This window comes from Chenopodium quinoa, unplaced genomic scaffold (assembly GCF_001683475.1).
Source record: "Chenopodium quinoa cultivar QQ74 unplaced genomic scaffold, ASM168347v1, whole genome shotgun sequence".
Lineage (NCBI taxonomy): Eukaryota > Viridiplantae > Streptophyta > Magnoliopsida > Caryophyllales > Amaranthaceae > Chenopodium > Chenopodium quinoa.
This window is the reverse complement of record NW_018745120.1, coordinates 477,499-504,008: the sequence shown is the minus strand read 5'-3', so window position 1 is coordinate 504,008 and position 26,510 is coordinate 477,499. Positions and strand designations below refer to the sequence as shown.

The window sequence follows — 26,510 nt, the reverse complement described above, 5'->3', positions numbered from 1 at the left end:
CAAGGTCGAACTTAAAGGTCGACCCGTCCTTTAGACCTTTGAAAAAGTCTGTATAGGCCACCTCATCAGACAGTCCTTGAATCTGAATTTTCATCAGATTGAACCGCCTGATAAACGAGCGTAGCCCTTCCTTCTCACCCTGCTGTATAGCTCCCAAGTCAAGACTTGTTTTCTTTGTAGGGATATTCATTGAGAAGTTTGACGCAAACAAGTATGCAAGCGTCTTGAAGTTATTGATGCATCCGGCTGGCAGGTTGCCAAACCATTGTTGGGCGTCGCCCTTCAATGTGGTCGGGAAGCATTGATAACTTGTTATTTGGCATGATTTTAGGGTACTTTTGAACCTTGTTTTCGTTATTAATCGACATCAAAGTTCATTTTTTATCCTATTTTTATGCAAATTTTGTACCATCCATGCTTCACCGGTTGTTTGTGTTTTTGATGTAATGTAGCTATTTTTAGCACTATGGACATGATCAAGCATGAGTGAGCAAGGATAAGGGCAAGCTTGGTTGATAGAGCCATGGAGGAAGAAGGAGGATGCCTTAAAGGGAAATGAAAAGCTTTTGGAGAACCTTGAAAGGTCGTTTGCGTAAGCGTCAACTTCAACCAACCATAACTTTTGATCTTATCAACCTTTTGAAACGATTCAAATTGGAGATTAAAGTTCGTCTCAAGAGCTTTCCAACGACTGGTTACAAGTCCATTTCCGACAAGAAACGTAGAAGTTACAGCTTCCCAAAGTTAAGCAGTCTAGGCAGGGCATCCTGCACGGACGTGCAAGATGTTAGCACGTCCGTGCAAGTCTGCACGTCCGTGCCAAAAGCTGCACGTCCGTGCAGACCTTGGCAGAAGCTTCTGCCTCCATTCTGCCCCCTCTGCACGTCCGTGCCAAACTTGGCACGGCCGTGCTTAGCCTTGCACGTCCGTGCCAAATCTGGCACGTCCGTGCAGACCTGCAGTCGAACTCCTTCCTTGTTTTCTCCGTCCTTTTTATTTGGGGGTCATATAAATACCCCTTTAGAGCTCATTTGTACGGGGAGGCAGTTTTTCAGAGCTTTTCTCTTAGTTTGTAGTCTTAGAACATTAAATTCTCAAATCATTAGTTAGTTCTCAATTATTAGCTTGGAATTATTCAAATTCAATCATTGTAGAAGACAAAATCCACCATTGTTGCTCACCTTGAAGCTTCATAGTAACCATTTCTTACTCATCTTTTCTACTTCTCTTTACTTTGTTGTTAATTATTTGCTAGTTCTTGCATGTTTTGGATTGTTAATTAGCTTAATCCTTAGTTTGAATTTGTTCATGAATTGCTTGAAATCTTTAATTGCTTTAACCCCCATGGATTGTGAGTAGTCTAATTTCTAGGGTTTGTGCAAAACCCTCAATGTAGTCACTAATTACTTGTTGCATGTGCTAATTTGGTTGTTGTGGGATGTTAATTAGTTGAGCTTAAGTGGTTTAATTGCTTAGTTCTTGTATATGGCCATTGCTAGAACTATTTATCCAAGCTTTCTCAACGAAGGATCGAGAGATGAACTTGAGTTAGCTCCCTTATGCTTGATTGACCCGAAATGCCATGAGAATAGGGATTACCGGTCAAGGGAATGTTTATGTCATCGTGATTATGCTTTAACACTTGTTTTATGCTATGTAACCACGAGAGTAGGTCGTATTCATGATTCAAGTAATCCCTCTAGCTTGAGAGAGTAGTTGGGTGCTTTAGATGACTTCCCCTAATTTATCCCATTAATTTACCTTGATTGTTGCATGCTAATTGTGATTTGTGATGAAGTTGAGTGGTATAACCCAAGCCCTAGATTCCTCTTAATATTGTTAACCTCCTCTTAGCTTAGTTGAATTGTGTTAGAAGAAGTTACTAAAAACCAACCCAATTTAGAATTCGTTTAGCTTATTTAAACGGTAGTACTCGGTGGTTGATTCAACGCCTCTCTTGGGTTTGACCCTTTCTTACCCTTACTATTGTTAGTGAGACCAAGATAGGAATTATTATCTTTGGTAGGCTCGACGACGGCCTATCAAGTTTTGGCGCCGTTGCCGGGGAGGCAAAGTCACATTGAATGTATTATTGTTGAATGAGACTAGATGTGTGTATATGTATAGTAGTTTTCTTACCTTAATTTTTGTTTATGTGTGTTTAAATTGCGATAGTCATTGCTAACGTTTTTCTTAGCTTTGTTTGACTTTGCATGACCCGAAAGAGTAAGCAATCACCGCTTATTCCCGTTGATCCAGAGCTAAATAGGACTTTGAGAAACGTGAGGAGACTCTTGCAAGGCACACCCGAGTTTTCCATTGTATATTCGGATTCCGATCCGGAAAAGGTTTTTGGAACTAACGAAGAAGATAACATGGGAGAGAATCCTCCTCAACCATTGTTAAGAGACTATGACCACCCCAACGCATTCCAACTTTGGAGTGGCATACGTCTTCCCACCACAAATGCAAACAACTTTGAACTTTCACCTCAACTCATCCGTATGATTCAAAGCGATCAATTCGGAGGTAGTCCTCATGAGTGTCCTTTTGCTCATTTGGACAACTTTCTTGAGTTGTGTACAACTATCAAGCAAAACAACATTTCGGAAGAGTTCATCCGTATGCACATGTTTCAATTCTCCCTCCGTGATAAAGCAAAACATTGGTTGAGAACGGTTGAAGAGGGATCATTGAGTACATGGGACGAAGTCACTAGAGCCTTTCTTGGAAAGTATTGTCCTCCGGAAAAGACCGCCGAACTAAGAAGAAAGATCACCAATTTCAATAAAGACATTGATGAAACATTGAGTGAAGCTTGGGAGCGTTTCAAAGATTACACAAGGAAATGCCCCCACCATGGTTTTACATCATGGATCATTGTACAAAGCTTCTATGACGGTCTTACTCCTATTTCAAGGGCCAACCTTGATTCCGGGGCCGGTGGTAGCCTCAAAAAGCTATCGGTGGACGATGCATACAAGATGATTGAAGAAGTGGCCAAGCATTATGCATATGGAGGTGATAGAAGGCAACCTCAAACAAAGAAGGGCGGAATTCATGATCTTAGTGCAATAGATCTTATTGCATCAAAGTTTGACATGCTAGCTCACAAGCTAGATCAAGCCACCCTCACACCCTCAAGCTCTTCCTCGCAAGTCATGTCTTGTGAGACTTGTGGAGGAAATGATCACTTGTCCTCTTATTGCAACTCAACGAATCAAGAGCAAGCGGCGGCAATTGGGCAAAGGAATGAACAATACTCCCAATCCCACAATCAAAGTTGGAAGCCCCAACATAACACGGGATGGAAGCAATACAACCAAGGCCCCCCACAAAATAACTACAACCAAAATCAAACCCAACCTCAAAACCACTACAACCAACCTCAATCACAAAACCAACAAGCTCCATACCGCCATCCCAACCAAAGGGATCAAAACCACCAAAGATCACAATATAACCAACCCGCTCCTCCTCCTCCACCTCCTCAAAAGACTAGCCTTGAGTCCGTTCTTGAAACTTTCATGACTCAACAAATAAGGAACAATGCGGAGATGAATGCAAACATCCAACAACTCCAAGCACATAATAAGATAATGGAGGGCCAATTGGCTCAAATTGCACAACAAGTTGGAAGTTCATCCTCCAATCCTAGTGGTCACTTTCCAAGCACAACGGTAATGAATCCAAAAGAGCAAGCGAAATCAATCACCTTGATTATGGAAGGGGGGTATGAAACTCCAATTATGAGAGAAAATTTTGCCAAAAAGGGAGATGAGGGAGATAGTTGGGTAGATGAAAGTGAGTTTGAAAATGAAGTGAGTGAGGAGGCGAGAGGAAGGTCAAAAATGAGTGATGAGGGTGCCTCAAAGAGAGATGAGGGAGAAGTGAAGAGTCAAGCTCCATTGAGAGCATATGAGCCTCATATTCCATTCCCTCATAGAATGATAGAGAAGATGCTAAATGAAAAACTTTCTAAGTTCCTTGATGAAATGGAAGGACTTCAATCAAACACTCCACTTCTCCATGCTTTGTCTCAAATGCCTACATACGCAAAGTTTTTGAAAAATATTCTTTCTAACAAGAGTAGGCTTGAGGAGAGTGATTCTATCTCTCTTCCAACGGAGATAAGTGCTATTCCTCAAAATGAGCTTCCCGAGAAGTTTGGTGACCCCGGTAGTTTTGCTATACCGGTTAAGGTTGGAGATCTTGAATCAACAAATGCTTTGTGTGATCTTGGGGCTAGTGTTAGCCTTATGCCTCTCTCTATGGCAAAAAGATTAAATCTTGGGGAGATTAGCCCCACCAAAATGTCAATCCAACTAGCCGACCGCTCGGTTAAAGTCCCATTGGGAGTCTTGAAGGACATCCCAATTCAAGTGGGGAAGGTTCTTGTGCCTTGTGATTTTGTAATCATGGAGATGGATGAGGATTTCAAAATTCCTATCATATTGGGTAGGCCCTTTTTGAAAACCGCGGGTGTTAATATTGACATGAAACAAGGGCGACTTACCTTACATGTTGGGCATGAAAGAATCTCTTTCTCATTTCCGGAAACGTTGAATGACCCCATGGTTAAACAAGTTCATCGGGTTGATGTTTTGGTTAAAATTTTGAAAGAAGACATGGAGGAGTCACAAGATGAATCGACTCATGCTCCGGAGGTGAAAAAGCAAGAGAGGGCCAAGAAGAAAAAGAAAAACAAGATCAAGTTGATAGACAAGATGTTTGGTTGCATTTCTAGTGATGATAGCAATGTGATTATTTTGCCTAAGGAAAATGGCAAGTGTGTGGGAACAATGAGATGGGTCAAAAAGGTGTGCCTTGACCCTCCCTAATTTTGGATAGCGCAATTTCGTCAAGCTAGTGACGTTAAAGAAGCGCTTCCGGGAGGCAACCAGAATATTTTTGTAGTGGATTAACTTAAAAAAAAAAAAGAAAAAAAACAAAGGAAGAAAAAAAAAAAACAGCACAAAGTGCATGTCTGCCAACAACAACCAACAGGAACAAAGGTACCAAGGAGGTTCAAGCGTCGAAGAAGACCCGATCCTTGAGTTAGTCTTCTTTCTCCTTTTTTTTTTATGAGCTTTTATTGCTTAACATTGAGGACAATGTTTATGATAACTTGGGGGGAGTCATTTGCATGCCTTCTTGACATGTTGGTTTGTTTGGTTGCGTTTGTTTTGGTTGTTTCATTTCCCTAATATCCAAGACCCTTAATCCAATTTAGCTTCCTTGAAATCCAAATCTCTTGTCATGTGAATATTAGTGTTCCCTCTCTAGTTAGTAATGTGAATATTTTCGCTTTCTCTTCAAAAAAAAAAAATGATGAAAAAATTGAAAAATGAAAAAAAAAAAAAATTTCCCAAGGTTGAGACTCAAATGACAATGCTTATATGTTTTTCTTGCTTGACTCTTGAGCGATGAGTACTAGTTTTCTTAGAAGGGTGTATGCAAGAGATGGGGTCATTTAGAGGTCTATTAATCTTGATTGCATTAGTGTATATGAAATGAAAGCCAATGAATGCTCAATTGCACACCCAGTATAGGATATTGTCTAATTCGCTCAAGTAGGATATGTTTGAATTGAATTGCGGTCCCTTGTGCCCTTAATGTGCCTCCCTTCCTCCCCGAAATGAAACTCTATTAGGGAATTGGTTATACTTGTATTATGTGTAATAAGTGGCATAATAAGCCACACGTTTCGAATAAAGAAAGAGCCGCTCACAGTTAAAAGAGGCGAGGGCAATAATGTAAAAAAAAAATGAGAAAAAAAAAATAAAAAAAATAAATAGAAAAGAAGGGAGAACAAAAAAAAAAAAAAAACTCCCCCAAAAATTCTCAAAATTTTGATTTTCTTTTCTTTAGAGGTCAACTTGTGGATGCCTCCCACACATTGTCGAATTTGTTGCTTATTGTTTCTTGTGAAATTCCCGAGTTAGAGTGTAATTAAAGGGCCTTGGGTGTGCATTTTGGGAGGTGGACTAGCATTTTGAGATTTTATAACCGAAAGAGGGCTCATTACAACTTTGGAATATCTAGGTGTGCTCTAATGAACTAGTAAAAGGTCTAAAGAATTATCCTAGTGCAATCTTGCTTAGTCCTCCTCTTTACCCCCAACTCATGTGCACATTTGTATGATTGGTAATTCTTGAAAGTCGCTCATTTGTCTTGCTTGCGATTTATATCTCGATGAGTTGACCTGGGTGATAATAACATCGGAACTTGTGTAGTTTGATAGTTTTGTTGTGGTTTGTGTGAGTTGTGGGTTAAGCTCAATGGAAACCCTCACGAGATAAAAACTCGTCCTCTAAGGCGACTTAGAGGTTTAAATTGCTTCTCACTTGTGCTAAAAGTGATGATGGCTGTCACCATGCGGATTTGTGTATTTATGCTTCCTCCTTGTTGCCTTTCCTTGGATTGATGTTAGCAAGTCGTTTTCCTCCTTTGATTCGACATGTTTGTTTTGCTCGAGGACGAGCAAAAGCTTAGCTTGGGGGGATTTGATAACTTGTTATTTGGCATGATTTTAGGGTACTTTTGAACCTTGTTTTCGTTATTAATCGACATCAAAGTTCATTTTTTATCCTATTTTTATGCAAATTTTGTACCATCCATGCTTCACCGGTTGTTTGTGTTTTTGATGTAATGTAGCTATTTTTAGCACTATGGACATGATCAAGCATGAGTGAGCAAGGATAAGGGCAAGCTTGGTTGATAGAGCCATGGAGGAAGAAGGAGGATGCCTTAAAGGGAAATGAAAAGCTTTTGGAGAACCTTGAAAGGTCGTTTGCGTAAGCGTCAACTTCAACCAACCATAACTTTTGATCTTATCAACCTTTTGAAACGATTCAAATTGGAGATTAAAGTTCGTCTCAAGAGCTTTCCAACGACTGGTTACAAGTCCATTTCCGACAAGAAACGTAGAAGTTACAGCTTCCCAAAGTTAAGCAGTCTAGGCAGGGCATCCTGCACGGACGTGCAAGATGTTAGCACGTCCGTGCAAGTCTGCACGTCCGTGCCAAAAGCTGCACGTCCGTGCAGACCTTGGCAGAAGCTTCTGCCTCCATTCTGCCCCCTCTGCACGTCCGTGCCAAACTTGGCACGGCCGTGCTTAGCCTTGCACGTCCGTGCCAAATCTGGCACGTCCGTGCAGACCTGCAGTCGAACTCCTTCCTTGTTTTCTCCGTCCTTTTTATTTGGGGGTCATATAAATACCCCTTTAGAGCTCATTTGTACGGGGAGGCAGTTTTTTCAGAGCTTTTCTCTTAGTTTGTAGTCTTAGAACATTAAATTCTCAAATCATTAGTTAGTTCTCAATTATTAGCTTGGAATTATTCAAATTCAATCATTGTAGAAGACAAAATCCACCATTGTTGCTCACCTTGAAGCTTCATAGTAACCATTTCTTACTCATCTTTTCTACTTCTCTTTACTTTGTTGTTAATTATTTGCTAGTTCTTGCATGTTTTGGATTGTTAATTAGCTTAATCCTTAGTTTGAATTTGTTCATGAATTGCTTGAAATCTTTAATTGCTTTAACCCCCATGGATTGTGAGTAGTCTAATTTTTAGGGTTTGGGCAAAACCCTCAATGTAGTCACTAATTACTTGTTGCATGTGCTAATTTGGTTGTTGTGGGATGTTAATTAGTTGAGCTTAAGTGGTTTAATTGCTTAGTTCTTGTATATGGCCATTGCTAGAACTATTTATCCAAGCTTTCTCAACGAAGGATCGAGAGATGAACTTGAGTTAGCTCCCTTATGCTTGATTGACCCGAAATGCCATGAGAATAGGGATTACCGGTCAAGGGAATGTTTATGTCATCGTGATTATGCTTTAACACTTGTTTTATGCTATGTAACCACGAGAGTAGGTCGTATTCATGATTCAAGTAATCCCTCTAGCTTGAGAGAGTAGTTGGGTGCTTTAGATGACTTCCCCTAATTTATCCCATTAATTTACCTTGATTGTTGCATGCTAATTGTGATTTGTGATGAAGTTGAGTGGTATAACCCAAGCCCTAGATTCCTCTTAATATTGTTAACCTCCTCTTAGCTTAGTTGAATTGTGTTAGAAGAAGTTACTAAAAACCAACCCAATTTAGAATTCGTTTAGCTTATTTAAACGGTAGTACTCGGTGGTTGATTCAACGCCTCTCTTGGGTTCGACCCTTTCTTACCCTTACTATTGTTAGTGAGACCAAGATAGGAATTATTATCTTTGGTAGGCTCGACGACGGCCTATCAAGCATCTACACCATGCGACATCATCCAACCCTTGAAGATACATAAGGTTGGTGTATGCCATCAGGTGGTTTTCTGGGTTGGTGGTACCGTCATAGGCACATACCAGCACATTTTTCACCTTGGCTAGCTGTGCAGCCTTAGTTATTTCCTTGTCATACGCAAAGGGTTGTTCTCCAAGTCTTAGCAGTCGAAGCTGCCAGTCCAAGGGTTGGACATTATGTGCCGCCTGCCCCCTTAAGAGGGTCGGCTGCATGTAAGGCTGTTGATACGGCACGTACGGCTGTTGAGGCGCATACGGGGCCGCATGGAGCATCTGAAGACTAGAGTGGGCGGACATGCCGCCTGTCTGGTTCTCTCGGTTTGATTGTGAATACCTCATTGAGGTATTCTGAAAGCTGTCTTGCAAGTTCGACGTTAAAGCCGACTCCGACAGTTGTATGTTCTTATTTTGCTTGATTAACATCCGGGCATCAGAATAAGTTTTCTTTGAACCATCCGGATGTATATGCCGGATGGCCTTCCTCTTTCCTGGCTCAGGGAACCGAAGTCTGGCCAAATTTATCAAGGGCTTCTGTCCCTCCTTTGACTTAGGGTAAGGAGTGGCCTCTCGGTCTTTGACCAGCTTATTCCTCCCAGAATGGGAAGGCTTTTTGGCCGACTATTCCTTGGTAGGGACAACCGTCCGTTTATCGATCAGGTCCTTAATCTCCCCTTTGAAACTTGTCATGAGGGTCATGAGCTCGTTTCTGGTGATGGGGAGGGAGCCTTTGGCCGCTTGGGGTTGACTAGTTGAATGGCCAACTGGTTCACTAGGGCCCGCCGGTTCGCCATTCTGTTCCCTCCTTTCGATGGGACGGATGCGCCTAGTTCTCAAGGACCCGTCAGGGGTCGTGTGTGTGTCGACTTCACAGTTGTCATCTGTATCGTGGTTTGTATAGACCTGGACGTCGGCCATAGGCCGTTTCTCATTAAGAGGCGGTACAGGTTCTTGTGAAGTCATATTAGAAGTACTCTCCCCACAGATGATGCCAAATGCTTCGGGGTTTTAAAGATGTCCTGCGGGAGAGTTACAACACCAAGACTGACCTCTGGACGCCTATACCTGCAAAACAACGGAGACTCCTGTGGATGGGAGTTTCGCCTCCGACGATCAAGTTAGAATGTGTTCGGAAGTAAAGTTGCGGAAAGTAAAGGGGATCAGGCTCCTCTCGGAAGGGGAGTGATCATCTGACTGTCTGAGACAATCTCAATTTTCGAGCCTTAGCTCTCAAAGAGTGCAATTAATGTTGGGTTTAATGCGCAGCAAACAATGTACACGTGTGTTTGGGAAATTCTGAATGATGTTCCTCAAAGGGAACATCTCCCTTTTATAGGGTCTTGAAATGTGTGCCTAGTATTAGGTTTTCAGAAACCTAGGACTGATTTGGCTTGCCTAGGTATTTGGGCCTTTAAAGACCACTTTCCTAGTTGACAATTTGCTTGCCACGTGTTGTGGCTTGATTGGTCCACCTTGGACCTCTCACGAGGTGACACGTGGCGTGCTCTGGTTGGTCCACGTGGATGACACGTGGCAGAGTTTAATTGGTCCACGTGGCGGGAGAAATCCCCTAATCAGTATTCACTTTTTATACTAAATTTTCATTTTATTTACGTGTTCATTTTTTTTACATGTTCATATTTCTTTTACTACATGTTCATTTTTTAAGTCGTGATGCATCTATGCTAGCAGCACCAGGGTGCAGCTAAGACTTATTGCCACTGTGCCAACCAAACGCTAAAAGTAATATAGATTTCTCTCACTGTCCAATTCGATTTCAAAATTCATGATTCGTACGGACCAAAATCCGTAGCACTAGAAATAACCCGATCTTTAAAAACTGGTAAAATCAAACTAACACCCGTGTGACCACGCAGCTACCGTGGGTGTCATTCTTCACCAAACTCCCAACCTCCGCCTTTACAAAACATTCTCGCCTTCCACCACCTCCGCGGGACACCGTCTCCGGTGTCTCCGCCCCTTTCTCTACCATAAAACTTCTGCAACAAAAACCATCATACTCAATTCAATAAAACCCACAAAAAAATGAGCAAGAAAAAGTGTAAAATAACACTTCCAGTAGTAATGGTAGTTTCTGCAATCTGCTACATCTATTATGCAACTATCTTTGTTTTCATTGATCGATGGTTTGGTCTATTTTCATCCCCTGGTCTAATGAATGCGGTCGTTTTCACTGCGATTGCTATCATTTGTATATTTACTTATGCTATTGCAATTGTTCGGGATCCGGGTCGGGTTCCTTCTTCTTTTACACCCGATATTGAAGATTCCCATAATTCGATCCAAGAGGTTAAGCGCAAGGTAATGTGATTTTTCTATGAATTTTGTTTTATTGTTGTTTTTGTTATTTTGGGTTTGTTTCAGATTTGTGTAATTTTTTGTTTGCGTTTCTGTTGGGTAAATTCGCGGCTCAAGGGAATTGCATGGTCAGATTTTAAGGTGAATTATTTATGATCCTTGTTAATAATCTAGTTTTTTGATAAAATTTTATTAACTTTTTGATCCGCAATTAACTTTATGGTAGATGATAGTGTCTATTTTAATAGCATAGAATCATCGAATAATTGATTCCGGCTGCATTGCTTTCTGCCTGATTATCATACTTGCCTGTGCATGGGCTATGCACATTGTTGCGAAAGGCGGTTTGATGTTCTGTGGCATGCCCCACATCGCGTTATTTTTACCATATTACTTATTATTTGTGAAGTATGTGAGATGTGATTAGATTCAAAATGATAAAATGGCACATATAAACTCACATCTAATCAGTAATATGATGTGGGATATTAAACTGGCTGGACATGCTAAACAAACTATAGCGGGGAGAATATGCTGAAATGATGTGCAGCATACAAGGAGTGTGATGTGCAGCATACAAGGAGTGTTTTGTTGGCACATGACATTAACCATGTAGTGGTAAATCGAGCATCTCCACAAGAGTTAGAATAGCTATGTTGATGGCATGAAGAATCTGGTTGAGTATTTAGGTATTAAGATGTGGCTTGGAAATTTCATCTATTTTTTTTAAAGAAAAGAAGCAATAGGGGAGACTATGGTCAATATATTTGGAAATTAGTTTTTTGTCTTAATGCGTGTTACTTGATCACTGTAATTATGAAATTATATGTTACTTGATTACTTTGAGTCGACAATGCATTATATAAGGGGTGTCTTGTTGGGAGACCTTGGGATATGACATGAAACATGCAGTGGTTAACACCACGTCTTTGCAGGACTACAGGAGTCAGAGTTTCTATGATCACCCTTTTTTTTTTTACGTTGATGTGTGGTAATAGCTTAAAGCATCTATTTGGGTATTTAGGGAATTTGTGTGTTAGAAGTGTCATCTACTGTCACGGAAACAAAATGCATAGCAGTGGGGTCTCTAAGTCATTGATAGATATCCTGAGCTTTATGGTGCTGTGGGTTCCTTCATAGGGTTGGGTCATGATAGATCAAATTCCTAGGTGTCATAGCCTTTAATGTTAGACCCGGAGTCCTTGTAGTAGCTACATAATTGCGATTTGTCACAATAAATTGGTTGAGTCACTCAATTATTATAAAAGGCTTAGCTGCATAACTACATGGTAATGAGTTCTAGATTTCCAAACTATGTCACCATTACATTATTATTATTTTGTATAATATTCAATAAGCATAGCCTCTCCCCTGTAATTCTATCTTATATGGATGTTTTTGGTGCCGCACGATGTTACTATGTAGTGATGGCAAAGCAGTCTGCCATCTGTGAATAGTGTTGGCAATGAACCCCATCCTCTCATCCTTCTCAGCTTGTGTCCAACATCCATCCTAACTACATGGCAATTCCAAAGATAAGAGCTTTATTAGTTTTGAATTGATGAGCCTAGATTGAATGATATTCTTAACTTGGTGCCTGGGCCCTTGTTATAACTCACTTCCTTGTTTTGTTAATTTGTTATCTAACTTCTTGCCTTTCATTGAAAAATTCTTATGGAAAGGTGTAGTGGTGAGATTCTTATTAAACTTTGGGTATTGTATGTTTCATCAATTATGGATGGTACCCATAGGATCCATCCATCTAATAATGCGGATCAAAGGCATCATGAGTGAAATTGTAATTACTTTCTTTATTTATGTTTGAGCTGTCTATTAACCGTGAGATTGGGTGGCGTCAATCAAAAAGTCACGCATGGTTAATAGAATTAGGTGTATGTTTTCATAATTAGTTCAGTCTAAGTATTCTAGTTAAGTACACGACCGTGTATTGAGGAGAACATGACTGTGTAGTAGAGTGCATATGTACATGACTGTGTAGTGTATTTCACACAGCCATGTAGTCTAGTTTTTATCTCTTATTAGGATATAACTAGGATTTCCTTGCTTTTAGGGATTACTTTTGGGTTTATTTTGTCTCCTAGAATCCTATTGCGCATGGGATGTATGCCTTATTAGGTGTTTTTTCATTAATAAAATTGAAGAGTGATGATTGAGATTAAAATTTTGAATGTACTGTTCTTTGCTCGAGATTGCAAACAGGTTTTCGAGATTAAACCCACAACTTTGATCGGGATTTCATAGTTGAACTCTCATACCTCGAGATTGGCTTGATCCTATCCTAAACCCTTTAAACGACACACAAGTACGCATCATTTGGTATCAAGAGCCTCGAAATTTTTCAAAAAATTTCATGATTTAAAAAACCCAGTTTGAGTACAGATTTGTTTTGCTTCATTCTCCCTTGTTACAAAGGCTTTTTTGACGGTTCTTTTTTTATATTTTTTTAATTTTTTATTATTTTTTTTTATATGTATAGTTTTCTGTTTACTTTTCACCTATCAAATTTCAGAATTTTTAGTTGTAGTTTGCTATTTGAGCGTGTTTCCGTCAAAGGGGTTTGTTTCCGGTTTCCGCATCAGTTGTGGATAGCGAGATTTTTTCAATCATTTCCTGAGTTTTACTTTGACTTTTCAGCGAATCTTTTTTGCGTTCCTATAAAGTTTGTGAATTTTCGTTGTGTAACTAATTTGCAGCAGCACTAAACTTTTGGTGAACTTGCCTTACCTAGTTAGGTCGCATCAACCGTGGAGAATCAAAGTGTGTTTGCAGCATTTTTAGATGAAATCAAGAAATCAATGCACGTATGGATTAAATTAATAGGAGCATCTAGAATCTCTCTTCTTTTTTTTTTCTAGGACACAAAGGGTAAATTTTGAAGACAAAGATGAAAATTTGTCGTTTTTACAGTTTACAAGGTGTGTCTTGTTAGAAGGAGAAAGTTGAACAACCTAACTTTGAGGTTATATATGACGAAAAAAATTGAATCTCCACCAAGTTCTAACCTGAAATATCTAATCTTGGAGCAATCTCATAAAGGTTTAATAGATGCAAAGGAATTTGAGGAACACGGAGCTGTAATTTTGTCAAGCTTATCTTAATTGAGGAAGATAAAAATGTGGCATCTAAGTTGGAATAAAAAAGTCATATTTCTTCTAGTACCTTTGACGGTAAAATTTGGATGCAAATATTTTCACGAATTATTTCAATAATATTAATTGCATTGACAAAGGTGTGGCGTCATTTATGTTCTTGGATCATTTGATTGAAGCTCGTGGTGTATTCAATTTTGTGAGTTCTAAGCATGGCATGGTTAGATGGACTGGATATATTCTTTTGGTTCATGTTCGATTGATTTGGATGATATCTTGGTTCCATTCTTTGCTAAAACTTAAACAGGTTTAAGTTTATATATATATATATATATATATATATATATATATATATATATATATATATATATATATATATATATATATATATATATATATATATATTATTTTAAAGGAGGGGGAGTATGATGCAGATCAAAGGCATCATGAGTGAAATTTTAATTACTTTCTTTATTTATGTTTGAGTCGTCTGTTAACCGTGAGATTGGGTGACGTCAATCAAAAAGTCACACATGGTTAATAGAATTAGGTGTTTGTTTTCATAATTAGTTCAATCTAAGTATTCTAGTTAAGTATAGTAGTAGGGTAAATATATACATAACCATGTAGTGTATTTCACATGGCCATGTAGTCTAGTCTTTATCTCTTATTGGGATATAATTAGGATTTCCTTGTTTGTAGGGATTACTTTTGGGTGTATTTAATCTTTTAGAATCCTATTGGGCATGGGATGTATGCCTTGTAAATAGGTGTGTTGAAGAATGATTATTGAGATTAAAAATTTAACGTATTATTCTTTGCTTGAGATTGCAAACAGGTTTTCGAGACTAAACCCACAACTTTGATCGAGGATAGTTGAATTCTCATACCTCAATATTGGTTTGAGCCTATCTTAAACCCTTAACACCACACAAATACACATCATGTAATTCCTTTTTTTTTTAATACATTTTCTTCGTCCATAAATTTTAGGTACTTTATATTTAGCTTCACATGCTGGCCTGTTGAAAAAGTGAGCTATCCTGTTTCCTTGCTTCTACACATGGAAAAGTTGCCAATGATACAGGGGATATTTTGACCCTTGAGATATGGTATTGGAAGGCTAATGCTTTGATCAGTCAGTTGATGCACACTTTTCGACCAACCTTGATTTGCTATAGGAAAGTGGAAACTCCATTAAAAAATTATGCTCTTTTTGAGCTTGAAATGGTGCTGGCTCTTAAAGCAATTCCTTTTTATAATTTGAATATAATTTTTGAAATTTTAGTTCTTTTTCTCTAATGTTTTTAAGATCCTTCTTGATAGATTTTATTCTTTAAGTTCAAGGGTTTGATTGGTTTATCTTTCCTCAATAGTGTAATAACATTGATATTTTCATCTGCTATTGTCTCATGCTTGGAAATGGATTAACTAGAGGCAGAGATTGTTTTATATTCAAGCCATTGTGCTATTAACATAGTATATTTATTGCCCAAAAGAAAAAAAAAAAAAAAAAAAAATATATTATTTTAAGTGAAAGATCTTGAGATGGGAGTATTTTATAGGAATCCTTGATCATCTTTCTGAATTCGTTTTTCACCTTTTAACCTAGTCTACTAACATCATCAGTTTTTTCCTATGCTGTCTTCTTTCTATATCTTTTATGACATGTAATCTTTTGAAAATTAACCAATCTGTACTGTACCTTAGTGTATTCATCAAATGCTGGTAGTAGATCCAGGGAAGCACTTGGTAACATTATTAGACAATGAAATGGCATTAGCACAAAATTTGTCTGGTGCTTTAAATTGCTATATAATGTTGGCAATTGCAGGTGGTAATGGGTTTTGCAAATCAGTTGGAGTTGTGGTGGCTGTGGCTAGGTAGAGTTCCTTAAGAATTTTAGAAAAAGGAAATGTTTAGGATAGTAGTTACACAAACAAGTCAAGGTATTTCTTCAGATCTGTGTTAATGGGGAAAAAAAACTAGGTCTGTAAGTCTCTTAGATTTTTAAAGGATCTGTGTAAATGCAAGACGCTGACAAATTGATTGGTTTAAAGTGGACGAGAGATAGAGAGGTACAACTTATAGTTACGTACTTAGAAGTTACATGGGATCATGAAGCCATCCTCCATAGCTGATATTACTTGTGTCCAGACGTCCGTGGTAAAGAGCTACGCTCGGAGAGAGCATCTGGTGAGATAGGAGAAAACTTTTCAAATTAATACTGGTTTGCCTGCAAGAGTGATTGTCTTCTTTTAGTTGACACCATAAAGTTGGGTCTTGGGCACCAAGTTGCACACTAGCCTCCTGGAATCCTGGTATATGAGAAACAGCATGTTGATTGTAGAAACTTGAGAAGTGTCTTGTGGCATCAAGGGATGACCTAGCAACAGATACTTTATAAGTGGGCTTGTTTGGCAAGATCAGAAACTTTTTTGTGTACATGATGGCTGATTATTTAATGCATCTTCGAATATCTGCCTGTTTAAGTCTGTTTTTAATTTCTGGTAAAATGTTGTATTTATGATATCCCTCTGTAATCAGCTTTCATATCCATCTGTTAGTTTTAGCTTGTTGGTGTTCTGTTTAGTTCTGTGTCTTATATATGAATTATGGTGGCTATGCACTACAACTAGTACTAATGTACAAGGTACAAGTGATGATAGTAGTTTTATTGACCTCATGTATACTGTATCTGTTAATTCTTTTGTTACTCCTTTTGATGGGTTATTTTTCTCATATTTTAGGGTGTCAATTCCACTGTTTCTTTTGTTCACAGTAGTCCAATTTCTAATGCTTCGTGGTTTTCCTTTTTCCTTCCTAACTTCCTCAACCTTGAGTGTTTCTATTCTATACACTCATGTCAAGTCAATTAAGGAGTCTACTTAAAATTGGATATAATTAACACCACTAAAAGTAATCCTTAGATCCGTTTTGATACCCTGATCTCACCATAATAATTGAAGGGAATTCTCATGCATTTTGGAAAAACCTTGACATGGATGCTCCTGAATCCACTGGAATTTTTTTAACTATGTTCTTTTTTTTTTTTTTTTCCTTTGTATTATCCTTGTTGATTGATGATCAAATCTGAAATCATTTAATTAATCATCTGTTCTGGTGTCTCAAGTGTTTTGGGGCGGAAGAGTAATTAGTCTGATGCTTATTTATGTGTGTTTACTCTATTGCAGAGTGGTGACTTAAGATATTGTCAGAAGTGTTCCCATTACAAGCCTCCTCGTGCACATCATTGTCGAGTATGCAAAAGATGTGTTTTGCGGATGGTATGTGTCTGTTTAATTGTACCTGACTGAGTATATTGTAGTGGATATGCATTTAAATAGTGTTTTATGAATGCCAGGACCACCACTGCATCTGGATAAATAATTGTGTTGGCCATGCTAACTATAAGGCCTTCTTTATCTTTGTCCTATATGCTGTAATAGCATGCATACACTCTGCGGTACGTTCACGTTGTGTCATCTAGACATCAAATGCTGATGCTTTCTTTTCCTTTTTATATTATATTTTATTTTAATTGAATTTGTTTATTTTTAAATTTTTTTTTTCTTTCCTCGAAGAGAATAATGAGGGATTAACATACATTACTAAAATCATATTTTTGATTCTTACCCTTTTGCATTTTTCAGGTATTGCTTCTGGGTAGTATAATTTATGACACTGTAAAGGATGAACAGCAAAACGAAGAATCATCAAGAACTGTATATGTAAAGCTTCCATTGCGTTTTTCTTTCTCTTAATCATTTAATTTTGGGTAATTGTTGTATTAAATTATTCTATTTTCTAGGGTGATATTTATTTTCTTGCTTGGAACCCATGTGGGATATTCGTTGGTTCAATCGTATATTTTCTTCACAGGTGGTATCATGTCTGCTTTTATTTCCTTTGACTATAGCACTTGGCGTTCTTCTTGGTTGGCATATCTACCTCACTCTACGAAATAAGACTACTATTGAGGTTTGCATTCATCAAATTGGTGTTATATATTGATCATTTCTTTATTGCCTATTGGTTTTTCATTTTATTTTGGACATAAATTGCAGTATTATGAAGGAGTCAGAGCCATGTGGCTTGCAGAGAAAGGAGGAGAAGTGTACAGACATCCTTATGATCTTGGTGCTTTTGAAAACTTAACTTTGGTAAGTTTCCTACATATAACTAGTATTTATTTTGCAAGCAGGGTATGCTGTTGATATAAAACAAATTATCCTCGTGCATATGTTTTGGGCTGTGTGCTTTAGCTGTTGTATCATAACTACTTGAACTTATCTCTTCAATTTAATCTGTTTGAACTCTTCTATGTATGGTAGAGTCTAGGGTATTTTACTAAATTTCTTTTTGATTTGAACTTGCTTGAATTTGTAGCTTTTTTTTTTTTCACAACAAAAAGAAATTGTGTGTGTGTGTGTATGGGGGGGGGGGGGGGTGGAGGTTGGTTTCAATCTGTTTTTAAGGCTTGTGGCTGAAGATTAGATGTGAGATAGGATTTGAGCGTTTATTCTTTGGTTTGCAAGTGTTCTTGGAAGGACATGATTCTTAATCTTCAGTATCGTGACTACATTTTCTTTCTTCATACTACGTATAAATTATCGATTTCAATTTCTGGCCTTGAGAACAACTATAGCATAGTCTCACTCACTAGCTACTTTTAGTGACTGGAGCTTACAAAAGATCGCTGATCTTTTCTTTCTTTCTTTTTTTTTTTTTTGTTTTTTTTTTTTTTTTAATAAAAAGCCCTAAAAGTGACTGCAATCTTAGGGAGAAGGGTCGCAGAGGAGGTGGGTGGGTGTCAGATTGTGTATGAGAATGCAGGTTTAGGTCCTAGGCCCTACTAGCTCTAACAAATATTTGTGCCAATCAGCTTATAAAAACACAATTAAACTTAAAAATATGGTCGTTACCTCTTAATTTAGAATTAGGGTTATAATTCTATTCTTCCTATATAAAGAGCACATGGATGAAACAAAAGCAAGAAAGTTGCAAAGAATTGCATCTTGATATTAGGTAACAAAACAAGGCGAAAATTGCCAAGTACATACGCTTTAATGCCAGCCCCTGGCAACTCCTAATCAGCGAAAATACTAATATAAAAATGGTCTCCTGCACTGTTGACATATTGACGTCGGCTTGACATTTTTTTCAGATAGCCTTCTAACTTCTAAGACTATAGCGTATATATGGATGCTACCTTTGCTGAACAAGGGTTTAAGGACAAAAACGTAAATTCTTTGGAACTCATAAAGGCACCCACTGTAGAATGCTTCATTAAATGTTTTCATGCTTTAGATCTTAAACATGTCAGATTTATAAAGGGTAGTTGTATGGGGCTATCAAAATTTCTCCATGCTCCTGGATTGTTGGGTTAATTATTATTTCTTTTTTTTCTATTTTATTTTTTAAAAATTATATTAATTTTTATTTTAATTCATTTTCAAAAGGAAGAATGAAATACAAAATCCTTCCCTTTTCACCATCATCCTGCCTTTTCTCCCCTTTGTTGCCTTTCCATCTTTAGTACCAACCCTCTGTCATTCTCTCCTTTGGTTCAAATCCAATCACTTTTGTTACCTCCAACTTCTCCATATGTCCTCTTCACAGAACCTTGCTCACAGAATCCAATTGGAATTTGCCATTAGGGTTGCTTAACAATGCGTGCAGGCAGGCAATGGTGATTGAACAGATATTTACTTTTATTTTCCAATTCAAAATAACAATTTTAAAAATTATTGAACATTAAAGCTATCAATCCAGGAGTTTTCATAGGACCCTTCTACCAAAAGTTGGCATAAGTGGGCTTAGTATTAAGAGATTGCCAAAAGGTAGGACTATTCCTATCAATTGTTTTTTCAATAAAGGGATTCTTAAGTTGTTGATTGTCAATATCTCGTTTCTACAATTTTGTACAAGTCTATCTTTCCATTTTCAATTGCATTTCAATTCCTCTTTCTGTTTCCCTGTTGCTTAGTATACATGATCCTTAACTCTTGTAATAGGAATTTTGCTTTTAGATATCCTTCTCTTTAGGGTTTGTGTTTCTTACCCCTCAAATGCCAAAATTACAGACTGATTTTACTTCTGATGGTTCTTTGTTATCAGTACTGGCCTTGATTTTCTTGATAATAACCTTTCAATAATTAATTGTTCGGTTTATTTCCCTTCTTCAATAGGTCCTTGGGCCAAGTGTCTTCAGCTGGATATGCCCTACCTCAGGCCACATTGGTTCAGGTTTACGCTTCCCTACTGCATATGATAAGCTTACTGAATCATCATCAGAATAAAAAGAAATAATTTTGGTTATGAAGCTAAGTCACATTCAGTTTACATGGTGCTCCTGGGAGCACATATTGTTTCTTCGTCCAGAGTGTGTTAGATGCAGCTGCTGAATTGGCTTTCATGTCTGCGTCTAAATGCAAGTTTTGAGGCTATAACTACAGATTAGTCGAAATATATCAAAAGTTGAATGATTATTTGATGTGGATAGTTGTCGGTAAAATCTTCAGATCTGGAGTTACAAAATTCTGGAGTCCGAGAGACTAGAAACTGTTTGTGGCTGGTATACAACTGGCGTCTGGATATCATAACACAGCTGAAGCCTCGGTTCCATTACTATTAGGAGGATATGATTCATCATTTAATTTGTATCACACAATTGTTTTGTAACACAAGAAACTTGTAATATATTGGTGTATTTGTAATCTGAAATACCAATGGTCATGCATTTCTTGTTCATGAAATGAAACTACAGTAAAGATTGAAATTCATGAAAGACTGTAAAAACTAGTATAATATCCTCTCTGCTGAAGCATTTGATAACAAATTTGCGTAAAAAAAATAAAAATAAAAACCGATTTGACTAACTCAATCTTCAGCTTCGTTCACTACAGTTGTTCCACATTGGAATATTTTGGTGTTCATTATCGAAAATTTTCCAATCTAACATTGGTTAATCTATGTACAATTACAGTATTCCAATATAATTTAGGATTTATGTATTTTCATTTCTTACTTTTACTTCTAATAATATTATTTTCTTAACCTGGCCATATTTTTTGACCAAGCTTTGCACTTATACTTCCTCTACAAGTTAGACCCTGTTCTTTTGAGCTTTTGGACAGGGCAGGGCAGAGCAGATTTTAGCTGAGCAGGACAGATTTCATTATTATTATTATTATTTGATTTTTTTACACTTTTTATAACATTTGAAAATGTGTTAAATAATATAAAATATTAATTATTATCATTTAATATTAGTTATCATTATTATAAATTATTATTTTTAAGCAGGGCAGAGCAAATTTTAGCAGAGCAGAGCAAAACAGCTCAAAAGAACAGGGCCTTAGTAGGGCAAAAACCTTATCCAATAACTTACAGAAGAATATGAAATCTCTGACGTGGCCTCTTATCCATAAACCCACAAACCTGCTAATTTAAGCACCTTTGTTCATCATCTCCTAAGCTTTACCTTACCAAATTCCCAAAACTTCTAAATTCAGTTTGAAGCTAATGGCAACCATGACATCCTTCAAGTCCCAATTTCTGGTGAATCCATTGAAACCGTCGCAAACAACAGCAACAAGAAATTTAATCACGGTTCGATCTCCTCCTAACCTTCACCAGAAGAAGAGGTTTTCAGTGAAGGCTGCAGTGGGAGAGTTATCCTCTGATAGCACCACTTATTTGATTGCTGGTGCTACTGCTGTTGCTCTCCTTGGTACTGCCTTTCCCATCATTTTTTCCCGCAAGGATACGTACGTGTTCTCTTCCTCTCTCCTCCTGTTTTCGAGTGTACCTAATGTACTTATTTTTCGACACTCTGAAGTTTATGTTAAAATTTTGAATTCAGGAATGCATTATTTCAATCGGTAATATTTTTAATTACTTCTCAGTAATGTTTGATAACTGTGTGTGGTACTTCACACAGGTGCCCAGAGTGTGATGGCGCAGGTTTTGTCAGGAAATCAGGAAGCGCGCTGAGGGCAAATGCAGCTCGCAAGGACCAAGCTCAAATTGTATGTGCTAATTGCAATGGCCTTGGCAAGCTCAACCAAGTTGACAAATAAATTTTACTCCTATCGCCTTTTAAAATCATGCTTTTCGCCATCTAATTAGATTAATTTCATGTTTGGATTGACTAATGTACAAAACTTTGGAGGTCATATTCCTGTAATAATCTTAATTGATTTAAGACACGGGAATATTCGTATGTGTTTAGTATTATTGGTGATTATTACGAGAATATGACTCCAAAAAGTTCATATAACTTCGAGTTCATCAAATGTGGGATTACTGTACGAAAGATGCCCAAAAGTTCCAATTATATAGTTGTATGATGTTTTGTTAATTTTTCCCTTTGATACATTATCAGCAAGATGGAAATCTGATACAACCTTTGTGTTTGTGAAATGCTTATGAACTTAAACAAGGTCAAGTTTCATCAATTGACATAAAATATGGTCTACAATCATTGACACTACCTTGTTTGTGTACTCAAATAAACATGAACATAATATATAAAGCTAACAAAATCAATAGAATGGTCTGTAATGACCAAGTTCATACTTGTATCATTGAGTATACTAATTTGGACAATATGTGTCTTAATTGACCAAGTTAATATAAATTTAGTCATAGACATAAGTTCATGTCAACGGATGTTGTCAATTAATGTAATTTTGCATACTTTTAACTAATAGCTTCACCTTTGGGAGGAAAATAGTAAAATTTATATTGAGACGAATCCAATAAAATCCCATATGATTATATTACTCATTCATAATATGCCCCAGTAATATCTATATTTTTATTTGTATTTTATTATAAAAGAAATCTCAAAATGACACTAATTTTCATCAACCAAAGTTATACCGCATCTATAGTTAACAAAAATTAACGACAAAAAGTCAAAAAATAACCAAGTTAAAAAAGAGTTTACGACTGAGAATCTAAATACATAGATATAATAATTCAATAGATTCTTGATTCGTTGTCTTATACAACTTCATACATGGATCCATCATTGCTTTGTAAGAGGAAGTTTATACCAATAATTACTCTTGTCATGAATGACAATAACAAGTATATGTTGGTATTTTTAGATCCCACTACTTTTAATGTTTTACTACGTATTAAGAACAAAAGGTATATAATCCCGAACACATTCCCAAACTTTATACAACGTTTCCCCTCAACTTTAAAGACGCACAAAGGACGGCCTTGAGCTACCAAGCCGACATAATCAGCCCCTTGTCGAATTACTACCTCCGTTCTTCATCACTTGAGGGTCGGCTATCATGCATGCACCCACAAAATATAACAAGCAGGGTTGATGAAATGGAAATCGTGTCAGATCTAGCTACTTGCATACGACTGATGCGAGTGTTGTAATAATCAATAAAAGGGAAGTGATTGCTGACCTTCTTAGAAAGCAATAGTTTCTCTACAATATTGGTAATGGACCTGAAGTAAGCTAAAATGATCCCAGTGTTATGCATCATCTTTTAACACTCCAAATCTCTATAACTATGATGCTGCCTACGCTCAGAGGCAGAGCTGGCGTAGTGTAATAAAATACTGAAACCAAATGATCTTATAAAGAATTGATAGGAAAGAAGGATCTAACTCAAATATACTACTCTGTAAGTAGTTTTCAAAATTTGCTATTCGGAACCATCTTGGAAATGACATGTCCGGTAGAACTATAGCCATATTTGGTCCAAGTATGATAAGTAATAACTTACTCCGGAGTACAAGATACCTACTTTCAAAGTTTCAAGTACTATCAAGATGGAAAGTTATTCGTATTAAATCCAAAGTTCAATGCATTCCTCACCATATTAGTAATTTGGATTTGATTTTCGAAAATTGGATTTTCAGATCTAATTGGATTGAGTGTGCTTCAAACTTTCAATCAAAAACGCAACATACAAAAATTATACAGTATAAATAGTTTTCCTTGAGAGTAATACAAAAATATATTGGTGCTGTAATTTTAGACTTTTATATACTCTTAAGATGGTTATGTAGGTTTCAAGACTCAGGTAAGACTTAGGTAAGACTATTAATTTGTATATTCGGATTGTATCCAAATGAGCTAATCTTGGATCAGTTTAAACCAGATTGAATTTGATGGAAATTAAGGATGTAATTAATTCAAATTTCATTATACAAACGAGTGTAATTTACACATTTTAACATTCTCCTTCACATGTCATTGCCCATGTAAGTCCAGTCATGTACTCATCATGTGAAAGCAAATAAAAGTACACATAAATGTGTCAATAGACTGTCAAACGGCAGAAGCCACAGACAGTAAATGACAGGAATAAGCACCTTCACATCTAATTCCTAACTGAAACAGCTCAATTAATTTTTCTTCAATATCACTCATACAACTGAAACAATATTCAGTGAACAAGGGATTAGAAGCTGCTTCCACTTCATTACCCATGGTTCTTAGACTTGCCACTGCAAGATCTTTGATACTCCGTACTAAATATTGCAAGATTAAATGACAGCTAAATACAAATTATCAAGATCAATATATCATATACGAAGTGATCAATAATTCTAATAAATCATTACAGAGTAAATAAGATCAACAGCACTATCACTTTCAAGTACAAGATTGTCTCTACTCTCTAACACTAAACCTTTTGTAGACATGGATATTCAGATTACTTCACCAAACTTATCTTTCATATTCATATAGAAATTTATATACAGGTAAAAAAATATATAAATAATAGTCATTACAACTCCTCATATAGTTAGTAGTTTGTAGCACACTAGCACCTGATGAGACAACCATGATCTAAGCTCCATCAAACAATCGATCGAAACTACTAAATTGCCCCGCCATTAACGTGCTCCAATCTATTTTCTAAACACCAAATGTCCATCCTTGACTCTGTCTCCTCCTGAATAATGAGCGGGAACGAGACACACTTCTCCCAGCTTCAACACTCGAACGAGACGATGAGCTTCTTCTATTTCTCCTGAACAAAGTAAAGACACTACGAAAAGCACGAGCCCAACCCCGGCTTCTACCTGACCTACTCTCCCTCAATGGCCATGAAATCCTTCGGAAATCATCATTATTATCAAACCCTCCTCCATCCATTTCCGTATAAACAACAGGAAACAAACCCTCCTCTGCCGTTCCCCTCCCACCGAGAAACCTACCAACGGCGAAACCTCCACCAGGCAGTCTCCATATCCTCAACCCCAACATCATCCCATCATCCGATTCCCTAACATCATTCTCACTAATACCATTATCAGTCGGCAACTTAAACCGACAAACGGGGCACGAATTATGCAACAACAACCACGGAAGTATACAATCCGAATGATAAATATGCTTGCAGGGTAATTCTCTAGCATTCATATCAATCTCAAACTGATCTTTACAAACTGCACAATGTGATTCAGATCCTACATGACTATCAACAATTCTAACAAAAGGAATAGATTCAACAGCCGATTTCGAAGCAGGCGGATTATCATCCATACTATTCAAACTACCATTAAAATCTAATTGCCCTAATTGATGAAGAATCCGATCAAAACCCGAACCCATTAGAAATTCAGCAACACTAATCGGCAAAGGGCGAAGCCCTAAACCCGAAGTATCATCATAAAACAATTGATAAGTAGGAGGTGAAGTTTCATCAGTTGAATTAGGAAGAGCAATTACCGGATTGATCGAAGAAGGAGAGCTACGAATAAGGCGAGAATTGTCAGGAGGAAGAAGCCTGGCGGCAGTAGGAGAAGAGATTGGAGAAAGAGGGGAGAGAGTAGATGAAGCGTCGATTCCTTCGACGAATCCGCCGCCACAATCTGGGCAAATTGCGATGTGTTGCGTATGAACCCTAATGAATCTGTCGCATCGATGGCACCAGAATGTTGATCCATTTGAATCCATTAGAATGATTTTGAGTTAATGGAATTTAATTTGCAGTTGAAATAGAGAGAGAAAAATGGGATTTGTGTTTTGGTGTAGTTTTACTTTAGCTGAAATGTAAGAAGTTTCGTTTTATGCTGGTGGTATTGAGTGCTTGTGTTTTGTTGTAGCGTGCTGCTTGCTTTTTATATTCTTGAAAAAGGCTTTCTTTCTGGTTTCTATTTTTGAATGACCATGTCAATGTTGGCTGATTTTGACCAGTTTTATCAATTAGTAAAAGCTAGTCTCGAGACTAGAGACTAGAGACTAGAGACTAGCTATGTAATTGTAGTCCCTTGTTAAAAACAATTCATTTCACGATATTCATCGGATCATTCATTTCGTAATAATCATAATAGTTGGCAGTGGTGTCTGGTGGAGCCAGGAGTTTTACAATGACACGGCACCGTAACATCTGAAACCCTTTTATCAAATCTTAAAATCTTTTTTAAAAAACAAAATTAAGATACATATACGTGTCACATAGTAATCGTGAAAGAATCTTCTTAATATCAAGATTCAAAATTACTTAGATATCATATTTGTCAAACCTTATAGATAGTGAGGGATAGCTTAAGTGGTTAGAGCTTCCCTCCCGATTCCAGGATATACTGGGATTGATTCTCAACCCCGCCCTTGTGGCTCTCTAAAAAAAAAATTGTCAAAGGTGTAGTCATACGTGTAAAAAGATATATTACAATTACTCCGTATTAAACTTGATGAGTCATAGAAAAGGTAATGTTCCAACCACTAGATTGTTGGTAAGCTTGAACATAAATAATGTATGTACTTTGTATTTTATTTCTAAAAAAAAATATTCAACTAACT

At 37.2% G+C, this 26,510-nt stretch overlaps 4 protein-coding genes across 5 annotated transcripts; 3 read left to right on the top strand and 1 right to left on the bottom strand.

Annotated features, from left to right (window-relative positions):
- The first annotated feature begins 2,375 nt into the window (after positions 1-2,375).
- LOC110710075 lies at positions 2,376-4,841 on the top strand. Its single transcript, XM_021888331.1, has 2 exons — positions 2,376-4,165; positions 4,250-4,841. The coding sequence occupies exons 1-2, from the start codon at positions 2,376-2,378 to the stop codon at positions 4,839-4,841; spliced, it is 2,382 nt and encodes a 793-aa protein (XP_021744023.1).
- Positions 4,842-10,068: 5,227 nt separating this feature from the next.
- LOC110710081 (probable protein S-acyltransferase 16) lies at positions 10,069-20,527 on the top strand. 2 transcript variants are annotated; one of them, XM_021888341.1, is made up of 8 exons: positions 10,069-10,610; positions 10,725-10,748; positions 16,912-17,004; positions 17,082-17,183; positions 17,371-17,448; positions 17,600-17,698; positions 17,785-17,880; positions 19,909-20,527. In XM_021888341.1, exons 1-8 carry the CDS (start codon positions 10,335-10,337, stop codon positions 20,017-20,019), a joined length of 879 nt encoding a protein of 292 aa, XP_021744033.1. In that variant the 5' UTR covers positions 10,069-10,334; the 3' UTR covers positions 20,020-20,527. The 2 variants fall into 2 exon arrangements, with proteins under 2 accessions (XP_021744033.1, XP_021744034.1); XM_021888342.1 differs by lacking the exon at positions 10,725-10,748 and having other exon boundaries at positions 10,070-10,610.
- A 648-nt stretch (positions 20,528-21,175) lies between these two features.
- Positions 21,176-22,137, top strand: LOC110710090. The gene is made up of 2 exons (XM_021888356.1): positions 21,176-21,489; positions 21,663-22,137. The coding sequence occupies exons 1-2, from the start codon at positions 21,245-21,247 to the stop codon at positions 21,799-21,801; spliced, it is 384 nt and encodes a 127-aa protein (XP_021744048.1). The 5' UTR covers positions 21,176-21,244; the 3' UTR covers positions 21,802-22,137.
- Positions 22,138-24,281: 2,144 nt separating this feature from the next.
- LOC110710088 (E3 ubiquitin-protein ligase RDUF2-like) lies at positions 24,282-25,837 on the bottom strand. Its single transcript, XM_021888354.1, has one exon. It carries the CDS (start codon positions 25,662-25,664, stop codon positions 24,621-24,623), a length of 1,044 nt encoding a protein of 347 aa, XP_021744046.1. The 5' UTR covers positions 25,665-25,837; the 3' UTR covers positions 24,282-24,620.
- Between the last annotated feature and the right edge of the window lie 673 nt (positions 25,838-26,510).

Excerpts from the sequence above, each read along its gene's own strand:
- LOC110710075 (XM_021888331.1), top strand. The coding sequence starts at position 2,376 with ATGGGAGAGAATCCTCCTCAACCATTGTTAAGAGACTATGACCACCCC. Across the intron at positions 4,166-4,249 it reads CAAAATGAGCTTCCCGAGAA|TGTTAGCCTTATGCCTCTCT; the intron begins GTTTGGTGACCC and ends TCTTGGGGCTAG.
- LOC110710088 (XM_021888354.1), bottom strand. The coding sequence starts at position 25,664 with ATGGATTCAAATGGATCAACATTCTGGTGCCATCGATGCGACAGATTC.
- LOC110710081 (XM_021888341.1), top strand. The coding sequence starts at position 10,335 with ATGAGCAAGAAAAAGTGTAAAATAACACTTCCAGTAGTAATGGTAGTT. Across the intron at positions 10,611-10,724 it reads TCCAAGAGGTTAAGCGCAAG|GGAATTGCATGGTCAGATTT; the intron begins GTAATGTGATTT and ends TCGCGGCTCAAG. Across the intron at positions 17,881-19,908 it reads CTTTTGAAAACTTAACTTTG|GTCCTTGGGCCAAGTGTCTT; the intron begins GTAAGTTTCCTA and ends CTTCTTCAATAG.
- LOC110710090 (XM_021888356.1), top strand. The coding sequence starts at position 21,245 with ATGGCAACCATGACATCCTTCAAGTCCCAATTTCTGGTGAATCCATTG. Across the intron at positions 21,490-21,662 it reads ATTTTTTCCCGCAAGGATAC|GTGCCCAGAGTGTGATGGCG; the intron begins GTACGTGTTCTC and ends TACTTCACACAG.